Source organism: Sarcophilus harrisii, chromosome 5 (assembly GCF_902635505.1).
Source record: "Sarcophilus harrisii chromosome 5, mSarHar1.11, whole genome shotgun sequence".
Classification (NCBI taxonomy): Eukaryota; Metazoa; Chordata; class Mammalia; order Dasyuromorphia; family Dasyuridae; genus Sarcophilus; species Sarcophilus harrisii.
This window is the reverse complement of record NC_045430.1, coordinates 189561032-189573246: the sequence shown is the minus strand read 5'-3', so window position 1 is coordinate 189573246 and position 12215 is coordinate 189561032. Positions and strand designations below refer to the sequence as shown.

Below are 12215 nucleotides of genomic sequence, written 5' to 3'. Positions count from 1 at the left end.
CCCCTGAATTGAACTTTACATACACTGTTTTTAAGCCCATTGGAATAGATGATTGTCCAGGATCTAATCATATTTCAAGGTATTCAAATATTTCTCTCTCCTCCTTTGATAATGTTTATATGTAGTGCTCTGTAGACTTGCAAAACTCGGGTCTAAATTTAAGGTTCATTCTATCAAAGTGAGTGTCATTGCCATTCTATCATTCCTTATTGGAAAAGGAAGCCACTGATTGATTATGGTTAATTTCTCCCTTATGTAAAAATTTTCCCAAATGAAACGTTCTAGCAGTCTTATATTTGATTTTAATTCCATTAAGAATTTTGGAAACAAAGATTTCCTCAATCCCTACCTTTAAGTTCCTCTTCAAATTGATATCTAACTTTTAGATCAATTGTAGCATAATCTTTTTTTTTGTCATCCTGAATATCCTTTCCTTGATCCTGAAAGTTTAATTTCCACGCTATAGAGGTAAGGTGGTCCATACTTGCACATATACATACACATATACATATGGGGAGGTTGTAGAAAGGCAAACATTAATCCAATAGATTTTTGTCTTTGACATAATCTCTTGGGCTGTCCACCATTTAAAGAAATTGTTCTTTTTAATTAATAGATTATATTGCTTCTTTTTTGAAAATACTGGCCTTTTTAAACCTGTTTTCCAAAATTCAATAGCGAAACTATGGTAACAATTTTTAGAGCTGTTCCCCTATTTAAACATGTAGAGTTATCTCCTAGTACTTATATAAACCAATATTGCTTGGCCCTTGCCTCTCCCTGAGAATCTCAGTTCTCATAGTTCTCCACTGGCTATTTTTCTCTTGACCTTAGGAAACCTTTTATTAGTCTCTTAATCATTGTAGCAGCTGTTAGGGACTATATCTCCAGTCTTTAAAGAACTATAGATTACTTGCCCAATAGTTTCTCTTAAGAAGATCCATCCTAGGAATGGCTGCAAATTCCCTTCCTTTGTCCTATTAGAAGAGAGTATCCAAGATCCTTTTGACGTCTTGATCTTCAAATAAGATCTAGAGCTCAGGAACCAGAAAAGAGACTCGTCCCATATGTACCTCAAATCAAATATAATGGTAACTCACAGGGCAGCTACATTATAAACCCTTTGAGGTTAAAAACTACAGGTTACACTGAATGCGATAAAGCCCCTTAAGTGCCTTTGGTACTCAGATAATTGTTTGATTAAAAAGTCTTTTTTAAAAGCTTCAAGATCTTGAAACAGCATCACCTACTATAATAGCTGCCAGAGATAATGCACATCTTTGGAGAAATAAAACTGGTAGGTAACTGGACTTTACTTACCTGTCAGTATTCGAGTTTGCTTAAACTTTTATTGACAAGCATTATGATTTTGTGAATTTCCCCTCCTATCCCAGATAATTTTTATGGTGGGGCGAGGATACTTGTCGCCAGATCTTAGTAAGGTGCGGAGTAATTGTCCAAAAGCCATGAAGAGGTTAATGGCAGAGTGCCTGAAGAAGAAGAGAGATGAGAGGCCACTTTTTCCCCAGGTAAGAAAGATTTTGTGTTGACTGAAGCAACCATTTGGGGTTCTCATACAAAATTGTCTGAAAGGTTCAGTTTTATCTTTGTGTGTGTGTGTGTGTGTGTGTGTGTGTGTGTGTGTGTAGGTGTGTAGACACACATAACATATATGTGTATTTTTATTACATAAAGGCTGATTTATTTATTTAAATCAACTTTTCTGTAATTGAGTCCATTTTCTTAAATGACATTTCCATCTATGGAGGGAAAAAAAGGAAGCAGTTGTCCAAGAAGAGCCTCCTTTTTTAAAAATTCTAAATTGCTTTCCCTTGCTTTTTGTAACCAGTTAGTTGGTTGAGCAATATTTATTTAGCACTTAATCCTGGCCAAGCACTGTGCTAAATTCTAGGGATACCTCAAATCAAATCTAATGAGACAAAAACACAGTCCCTGACTTCAAAGAACTCAGCATTTTAATGAAGGAGACAGGATGCAAATAACTATGGACATGATTACTTTACATATACAGTGTAAATGAAGGGTAATCTCAAAGGGAAGACACTGGTAATTGAAGGCACCAAGAAAGTCCTCCTGCAAAAGATCAACTATGAGCAAGGCAAGTAATTAAGGGGGTAAAGATCAAGAAGAAGGAACATTGCATACATAAGGGGCAGCCAATAGAAATGCAGGCAGATGGCCAACAAAAACATAAAATACTTAAGTGTGAAGTGGAGTAACAGCAAGAAATTTGTGAAGAGGAGAAAACTAAGGAGACTGGAAAGATGTAAAAGGCAATTATGGGATTTTATATTTTATGCTGGAAGTGATAGGAAGTCACTGAAGTTGTGCAAAGTGGCTCAGGGAAGGGTGATCAGATCTGCATAGGGGAAAGAAAATCTGTAGTGAGGAGAGATGACAACTAGAAAACTCTTTCTGTAGTCACTCAAGCAAGTGTGGATTTAGTGCCTGCTGTGCTGCAGGCACCACACTAAGCCCTGGGGATCCAAGAAAAAGGTAAACAAAGGGCCAATCTTGAAGGAGCTCAGTTTAATGGGAGAGACAACTGGCAAACACCTCTACAAAGTGTGAGGTGATGAGGGAGTGCCTTAGGGGCAGCTGCATGAGTGGAGACTACAAGAGATGTTGTGAAGGTAGAAACAAGAAGACATGACCACTGATTGGACATTGGGGCAAGCTCAGGTGAGGCATGAGATGGCCCATTTCAGAGCCCTGGGTGCCTGCCCCCAACAATAATAGAGAAAATGGGAAGATAACTGGGTTTCAGGAAGGGGAGCGGGTTAATGAATTTTGTTTTAGACATGTTTAGTTTGAAATGATTATGGGACTTCTAGTTCAAGACATCTAGAAGGCGGGTGATATTAGAGTTTGTATATTTGTGTGTAATGTATGTGTATGTGATGGATGGATGGGCTTGATTTATATGTGTGTGTCTGTGTGTATCTATGTATGTGTATAGATTCATTAAGTTTATAATAGCCAAAGTGAAAGATCACTGCTAAACAATTTGACTGGCATTCTCTGCTATATGCTCCTTTGTGTACTAAAGCATATAATTTGTTTGTGATTTTCATTCAGTGAGCAAGCATTTATTAAAAGCTTACTATATGTGAGGTGTTTATTTGAGCCCCAGTAATAGACAAAGTCATGAATTAACCGATTCCTGGGCCCATTTTTTAATGTGACTTAATATCTGGTAATATCTAATGACATGTTAATGGATCTGAAATAACTACCTGAGGACATTTTTCATCTAAGTGAAACTTTCTCCTTCACTTTGTTGAACTTCTTAAAAACCTTCTTAGGAAACTTTCATAAAATGCATCACGCAAATAAGAGCATCAATGAAACATTAAGAAATACACAGAAGAAAACCAAAAGTTTAGAAGGGAACACAAACAGGATGTTTTGTTACTACATTGTTCAATTTAATATGAACTTAAGAGAGAAACTAAGCTCAGGAGTTCAGATACTGTCATTCTTGATATTTTAAAATATGTGGCAATCAAATTTGCCGTGAAAAAGAAAAGTATATTACATACTCATTTTCTGAAACAGATTTTATTATAAATATCATTTAATTAACTGTCAGGAAGCTGGAGTTAGGAAGACTTGGGTTCCAGTTTTCCTTCAGACATGTAGTAGCAGGTTGACTATGGGTGTCTGCTTCCGTTTCTTCACTTGTAAAATGGGAACAATGATGTCTATCACACAGAGCTCTTATGAGAATCAAATGAGATAACATTTGTAAAACAGTGGGCACAGAACCTGGCATAGAGTAGGCCCTATATAAATGCTTGTCTCATTTCCTTTGTTGTAAACAATCTGCTACTATACTGTGCTATGGTAATGTAACAGGCTAATTGAAGCTTTTGTGCTGGATTTGGGGGCAGGCTTCTGTATCTGTCTTCTTTTCTGTTATTATTAATTGTTGCTTATGTCTCATTGCTCTTATTTTGCTTCCTTTAGTAGTTTCCTCCCTCCTTCCCCTTTTCCTCTCCTAAATGGCTTCCTCATTGTCAGCTCAGAGCTAGGAGACCCTTGGGACACTTCTTATTTAACGGCTTAGAGAGGTTACTGACTTCAGGGTTCCTCTTCTATTGAAAGTTTGGCCATTTGAAAAGTGTAGGGCATGAAGAGGATGCTGGATTGGACTGAGGACAACCTAGGCTTATTTCTAACTGCAGACACTTAAAAGCTGTGTGACTGGACAAATCACTTAACCTCTCTGAGACTCAATGATCAGCAAAAATGGTTTGGGGACACTGGATACAGTACTGATTCCACAGTGTCTGCATCCCAGGATGGTTTTGTGTTCCCCCCCCCCCCCCCGAGGCAGTTGGGGTTAAGTGACTTGCCCAGGGTGACACAGCTAGGACGTGTTAAGTGTCTGAGGTCAGATTTGAACTCAGGTCCTCCTCACTTCAGGGCTCTGGTGCATCTCATGATTGTTAAGATGATCATCTGAAAGTTATATATTTAAAATGCTATGTAAATTTCAATTCTTATTACTTATAATTGTGTACAAAATCCATCATTACTAAATTTCTTTATCATGTAATTTCCTTATGGTTCTGTGCTAAAGATACATTTCTAATTTCTGCTAATCCCTTTCGGCAGACTTGTAGAAGTCAGCTGAAAATAGCTTTGTTGAACAGTTCTAGATTCAGTTTATATAGTTACAGGTTGGGAGGCAGGGAGGCGGGAAGATAAGGAAAAATGGCACTTTCTCAAATTATTTTAAAGAAATTAAGGAAGTACTGGGAAAAGTAAAGGGCAAAATATTGCAGCAAATTTTAGAAATTGCTAGTTAAATTGATTCACTTATTCCTAGAAGAATTCTATATTCTCTGTTAAATGTTGTTTCTTGACAGTATCTTTAGAGGTTTTTAGTCCTTAATTGCTTGTTGTTTCAGATTCTTGCCTCCATTGAACTTCTGGCCCGCTCATTGCCAAAAATTCACCGCAGTGCATCTGAACCCTCATTGAATCGGGCTGGCTTCCAAACGGAGGATTTTAGTCTGTATGCTTGTGCTTCTCCAAAAACACCCATCCAGGCAGGGGGATATGGTGCGTTTCCTGTTCACTGAAAAAAATTGAGTGGGAAAGGGAAGTACAGGGCAGGACACACAAAAAAGTAAGATGAACTTATATAGTTTGAGTTCTTTGAACTCAATGGAATCTTTTTTAGAAGGTGCACCAAAGAACAGATTCTTTTTTTTTTTTTTTTTAAAGAATGGGAATCAGTTTCCTGGTGTAAAAAACCATTGCTACCATTGAATTTGTCAACATGAAAAATATTTTTAACACACATAGGACAAAAGATTGTGATGAAATAACTTAATAATGTATATCCAGTTTTCCAAAGACTTTATCTTGTCCTATGTTTGCATAGTTTACAAATTTGCTCAATCTGAATGTTTTTATAGAGTAAATGTTTCTCATACAACTTTTATTAGCCATAACATGTCCATTATGGACTAAAGTTAATAGTACATCTGTTTGAAACTAAAAGACATTCCCATAGTTACTTTGTTGTAATTGAACCAAACTGATCTTGTGCAAATTGACACTGGAATTGAATAGTCCTATTTTTATACTCCATGTCAAATTTCTATAAAAGCTTCTTTTTATTATAACATGGAAAGTTCTGGATTGCCTTTAGTTCCCAAAGCAGTAGACTTAACTGTTTTCTGCAAATAATAGGGATGATGAAGGGATTCCTATAATGTATGTATAGGGGAATGTTGATCATTATATTGGGAAAGGAAATTTTTTATTTCATTAGTAAAACGTTTTCATTTTGGTTTCCCGTGGAATATACGTGGGGGGAAGGAGGGTGTGGGACAGGAAAAGGACACACAGCGGTCCTCTTTTTTTTTGATGAAATATATGTTTATATTATTAAATTTCTTTGTATAGAGAGAATGTCTTTGTTATATGAAGTTCAATTCAGTTGCAAATTCAACCTCAAAAGAAGTCCTCACAAATTATGTGAAGACTTTTAGAATTTTTTTTTTGAAGAAATTACATACACTTTATTTTTTCAAATTACACTTAACCTCTAACAACACGTTTCAAGAAGGACTTTGTCATTGTGTCCAATGTAATTTCTTTCCTTGTTCATGTATCTTCTCATATGCTTTGTAGGAGTTTAAAATTAAATTCTTTACCCCAAAAGAATCTTCGTACTATGAGGGCTATTCTATTTATGATGTTCCAGGGTTAGGAGTATTTCCTACTTGGTAATAAAGTTTGGTGATGCTCCTTTTCTAATATGGAAAATGCCTTTAGCAATCAGTATATTTTTACTGGTAGTCAGAGAGAACCAAAGGTGGAAAAGATAGTTCTGAGATAGTCTTAGCAAAATAAATTATCATAATTACTTCAGTGCTAGCCCAAGAACTAGAACCAATCTGTTATCTTAACTACATTGTCCTCCTTCAATTTGAATCTAGTGATTTTGAAATCTAACGATGGCTAAAAATTAAGAAGACAATCTCAACATAAGTGCCATTTTCTATCCTTTACAGTTCAGTATAAGAGCTGAAAAAAACTTCAGAATAATGCCATTTCTTTTAGTTTTTGGTTGCATAAGAAAACATTAAAGCACTTTCTAAGTCATTCTTAGCTGCCTTTATATGAATGTTAGATTCCATTCATATAACTTACTCATTGAAAATTAGTGTTTACCTTTGTCTACCTTCTGTTGTAGAGTCTTATATTAAAAAAAAAAAAAATTTTTTTTTTAAGAAATCTGTCTGTAGTAACTAATGTAGGAACTAAAAAGGACAAAAAAAGGCAGAAAACTACTTTCTATTAAGCAATAAAATATTAAAGAATTTCTAAACTCTCCAGTAAAATTAAAGATATTCCAAATTTTTCCCAGTATTTGTTAAGTATGGTTTTATTAGTTTGTATAGGCTGTTATAATAGTAGATGCTTAAATAATGTTTTTTACAAAGTGGCATCAGTCTATCAGTCAAAAGCAAGAGGGAGAACATTTGGTGACAACAGTTGTCATCAAATTGTGTCTCTCTATCGAGGGGTTTATTCTTCACAACTTCCTTCTTTCACTCTTTCTTAGCCTATTCCATTTTCTTTTCTTCCTCCCTTTTTTGTATCAGTGAATGCAGTTTAGTTCTTAGTGTTCCAAGCTAAGGGGCTGCTGACTTCTCTATAGCCTGCTGGGCCATCAAACAGAACTTTCTGGTGGACTTGTGAAGTCCCAGGGGCACTTCACATTTATCTTTTCTCTGGCAGGCTGAAAACTTAATTAGTTGGAGTCATCTTGGCTTGTTAAAATTGAAATGTGACAGTATGTTTAGATGCTTTGGAGAAGGGACAGTGAAGATAACAAAAGGAAAGTCATTCTGTGGATCTGATTTCCTGGTTGAGACAGTTGCATTCTTCAAACTTTGGGACTAATATGTTCCTTTCTTCAAAACAAAAGCTTTTATTACATATATATTTAATATATATGTATTTTGCTGTGGTGTATCTTAATACACATTTAGAGATCTCATATATGTATGTTAAATACATATGAAATATCTCATTTTTGTTATTGTTCACTTCTTCGTTGACATTTTTTTCATTCTACTCTGCTGTTTCCCCCAATATCTTAGATACCTTGGTTTCTTCCATTATAGAGAATTAATTTCACTTCACATTCATTTAAAAAAAATTTTCTTCTGAAATTCACATTTTTAAAAGTTTTTTCCAATTAATAGTGTGTAATTAATTTTTCAGTGATTTATAACTAGTAGAATTTTTTAAATTTAATTGAGGAAATATGTTAAATTTTCTTTTCAGGGGATAATGTCAAAATAAAAATACCATTTAAAAACTAGTAGTGTTTAAAGGTACTCATTTAAAACAGTGCCTATTTAATGACAGTGGGATTTTACATTGCATGCCTAAAAACAAAATATATATGAAGTCTTTGAATAGCATATGTTTTGAACTTCCACATGTATAGAGACCATCTTATTGAATTATTTTATCAATTATAGTCTTAGAATTGTAGAACTAACTGGTAAAATTTTATTCCAGTTATTCAGCATTTTAATGATATTTCTCATTTTGAAAAATTTCATTATTTTTTTATGGCCCTTTCTCAGAGACCCTTTTAAAAAAAAAAAGGAGGTAACTATGGCCAAAATTCCCCTAAGCACTTCTGAAATCACTTGAAGAATTATTTTCCTCATAATCCAAAATGTAATGTATAAAATGAAACCATTATATTTAGAATCATTGGTTCCAAAAGTAGGTTCTATTTGTGAACAGTTGAATATTTCCTAACACAATTTTTTGGAACTTTTAAACAAAACTGTGTGTGTGTGTGTATATATATATATATATATATATATATATATGACTTATAATTGTCTCTGAGATTCATCCCTGAAATGAAATGTTCCTTAATATTTGAGTTGAATTGAATTGTAATGGAGAATAGTTGTTAGTACACAGGAAACAGACATGGATCAATTAAAAAGCTTATAAGGTCTTTGTATGTATTTTTGAACAACATGGACTTTCCCTTCTTGACCAGAAAAAAAGAATTTGGTTTAAAAATGTCTTTTTCCCTAATACTAAATAAAATTAAATGAGAGAGACACAGATATTTTCAGTGGTGTTAGGAGTCGGGAGAAGTTGAATTTTCTCTTCCTGTTATTGGAAACATAAGATCAGTGTCATACTGATTTTATCTAAGATCAATTCAAAATGAAACATTGATTTAAATTCCTGATGTTTTGATTTTTCAAAAATACCAGAGTCTGCATAAGCCCTACAGAGATTGTCTGGAATTCACTAGGAATATGTAGATTTTTTTAATTAAGCTAAGTTAGTTTAGCCCAGACATTCTTGGTTCTTTTCCTACTTGAAATGGACATTGTTACATTGAAAAGCTATACAATAAGCATCCCAAGTATATGGATTAGAAGGAAGGAATAATATTTTAAATAAACAATAAATATTTATTGAATTAAATTGGTTTTAATAGCTGATCTTTGGTTTATCATCTATATCAATTTTCATGGAGCCTGTAACATAAAAAGAAGCGAGTCTGGTTCTATTCTTCCTATCCCTTGACCAATGATTTACTTCCTAGCTCTGATTTGTTGAGGGGGAAGTTTGGATATAAAATTTGATCCTGTAAAATTATTAGAAATTCTGGATTTACTTTAAAATATATATGTGTGTGTGTATGTGTGTATATATATTATATATCTTAATAGCAATTAAGATACATACAAATTTATGATTATTTTCTATTTATTTGATTTCATGTAAGTGTTACCCCAAAACAGAACTACAAGTTCTCTTACCTAGTGGTCATATGACAAAACTTTTTTAAATCTTTATTTAAAAAAAATTAGAAATTGTGTTTGTTCAGGTTTAGAATTTGAATTGTTTTTCAGCAAAATTCAAAGTGTAAGAAATATTCATTATAATAGTACTTATTTACTTTTCTAAATAAGGTAATGAAGTGAGGGCTAGCTTAGAAATAATCATTTTACATATATCAGTCACTTAATGGAATAAATGTAACTACCAGAATATTATGTTTGAAAAAATGTTGGGCACTGAACAAAGTTGCATTTGACAATATAGCCAATCTTTTAAAATTACACATTTGGAAGAATAGAGTAAAATGCTCAAAATAATAGTAATACTGAAATCCAGAATTATTTTCGAAGTAAAAATATTGGAAGTAAAATGTGGTAACACTGTCTTTGTCAATGTGTAATGGATGCCTTCACCCTGTCTCCTGTGATGTTTCTGCTCTATAGGTAGCAGTTGTTGAAGACTTGGCAGATTTCCAGATTTTTTGTACCCCCAGATTGCCGTTTTGCTTTTAATTTTTGTACTTTTACCATAATTTCAACTTGCCTCACTTCAGTTACATTTTCCTGATCTAATGATAGATTAAATGTATTCTTCTGTGGGATGAGATAGTAACATATAATGTGAAGCAATGAAATAGCCTGCCCTAGAGCACTGTGATGTCTTCTGGGCAGACGGTTAGTAACCAGACATCAGCTGGTCTCCATAAACATGTGGAAATCAATAGGTCATATTTACTAATTATTAACACCTGGTAGCTTTTTCTCTTTTCATCCTTCTTGAGTTTTCTGTACCTTGTGACATTTGGCCACCCCCTTCCGTCAAACTTTCTTCCTTCCATTTCTCTGACATTGGACTCATCTGATTTTCCTTCTCCTTATCTGATTGTTTCTTCTTTGTCTCCTTTGATGGGTCATGTGGTACAGTAGACTAGATAGAATATTGGACTTGAGGTCAGGAAGGTTTATTTCAAATCCTGCTTCAAATGCCTGCTAGCTGTGCCCTCAACCTGTTTCAGCCTCAGTTTCCTCATCTGTAGAATGGGGGGTATTAATATCTATCTCCCAGAGTTGTTGTCAGGATCAAATGAGATAACATCTGTAATGTGTTTTGCAAACCGTAAAAAAGTGCCATAAAAATGTTTGTTTTCATTCCTTCTACCATCTGTAGACTTGTGTCCCTCATGGCTTTGTCCTCAGCCCTTCTCTCTCAGTAACTCTTATCTACTCCCTTGACTTTGATCATAACCTCTGTGAACATGAATCCCAATTCTGTATATCCAGTTTCCATCTATTCCCTGAGCTGTAGTTTTGCTTTTCCAGTTGCCGATTAGACGTTTCTATCCAGATGCTCCAGTGGCAATTCAAATTTCTATTCAAAACTGAAATCATTTCTACCCTAAATTTGTACTCCCGCCAACCCCCAATTTTGCTGCCTTCCTAGTCACTGAGTGAAACATCTGAGGTATCTTTTCTCTTCCCTTTTCCTTAACCCTCACCCCCCCCCCAGTTGGCCCTATCCCTGTCATTGTGCCTCTGTCATATCTCCCCTCTGTCTTTCACGGCTCCTGTGATCTGCCCCTTATGCACCCAAGAAAATCCTCTTCCCAAGATTTGGTTCTGAGCATGTCTTCCCCCTGCCCTTTGCCTATAAGATAAAGTACAAGACTGCTCCTGTTCTAGTTCTAGCCTAACCTTCCCATCTTTCCTCCTCTTCTCCTATGTTCGCCATTCTAATGAGATTCTTAATTGTTTCCCGATATTTCTTTTTTTTGCCTCTGCACGTATTCAGGCCACCCTTCATGCCTAGAAATAGACTTCCTCCTCACTTATGACTGTTCACATCATTTTCTTTCTTCAGTACAAAGGGGTTCAGATGCCGCTTCCTCTAAGAAGCCTTTCTTTCCAAAAAGTGTGGCTTTCCTCAAATTTTTCTAATGTGCCTTACTTGCTTTTGTCATATTATGCATTGATTAGTGTGCCTCTTATTAAACAGTAAATAGCTCTAGGGGAAATTGTTTTTCATCTTTATGTCCCAGTTAATTAATACAGTGACTTGCACATACTAAGAACTTAATAAATGTTTAGAAGATTGAGTTATTGATTTATGACTGTTGATGGTTCTGTCCCAAGCTATGTAAGAGTGTTCATATAATTGTTGATTGCTGTCTTCACTATGGACCCTAATACAACAAAGTTATTTTTGTTCAACTGAGCAGAGTGTTACTAATTGTCAGATATTAACAATTCCCAGAGTTTGCTATAATCTATGGGATAGGAGAAGCTAATTCTGTCTAGCTCTAGAGGAGCAAATGACAAGATAATGAATATAATTTATATATTAATATAATCACTATGTAATGAATATAATATGATAGCCTGTGCAAAATCCAATGAGCTCAGAGTTTCGTCCCTTAGACTAAATTTATATGTGATTTAATTAATTTAATTAATTAATTCATCAAGCAATTAATTGATTCCTAGCTGAAAATTAGAAGATCTGAGTTGAGATCCTATGGTTGCCAGTGTGGCCACAGTGTGGCCATGGGTTCATCATTTAAGCTTCTACCTATACTTGAATTCTTTTACACAGTGATAACTCCTGTCCTATGTCGTAAGATTATGATAATAAAATGAAATAAGTGAAAGTACATTTGAGTTCTTAGAAAGAGTTGTTTTATTAACCTAATTGTTATTCTAAAATCATATCATTTACACTTTTAGCTATTCCATTACTGTAGGCATTCATCAACAAAATGAGTGTAGCTGAGCAAATTTACTTCTCGTTTTCAATTATTTATACTTATTTTCTCCCTTCCTCAGTGTGGATTATTGAAAGTG

At 34.5% G+C, this 12215-nt stretch overlaps 1 protein-coding gene across 5 annotated transcripts in view; it reads left to right on the top strand.

The window, feature by feature from the left end:
- BRAF (B-Raf proto-oncogene, serine/threonine kinase) overlaps window positions 1-12215 on the top strand; it is a 147053-nt gene that overhangs the window by 126779 nt on the left and 8059 nt on the right. For 3 of the 5 annotated variants that reach the window (XM_031939208.1, XM_031939207.1, XM_031939205.1), the window contains 2 exons: window positions 1395-1529; window positions 4938-5091. The exons of 1 other annotated variant lie outside the window; for it this stretch is intronic. In XM_031939208.1, coding sequence (XP_031795068.1) covers window positions 1395-1529; window positions 4938-5091 — 289 coding nt within the window. The remainder of the gene's footprint in view (window positions 1-1394; window positions 1530-4937; window positions 5092-12215) is intronic. One more of the 5 variants, XM_031939206.1, reaches the window with a different exon arrangement.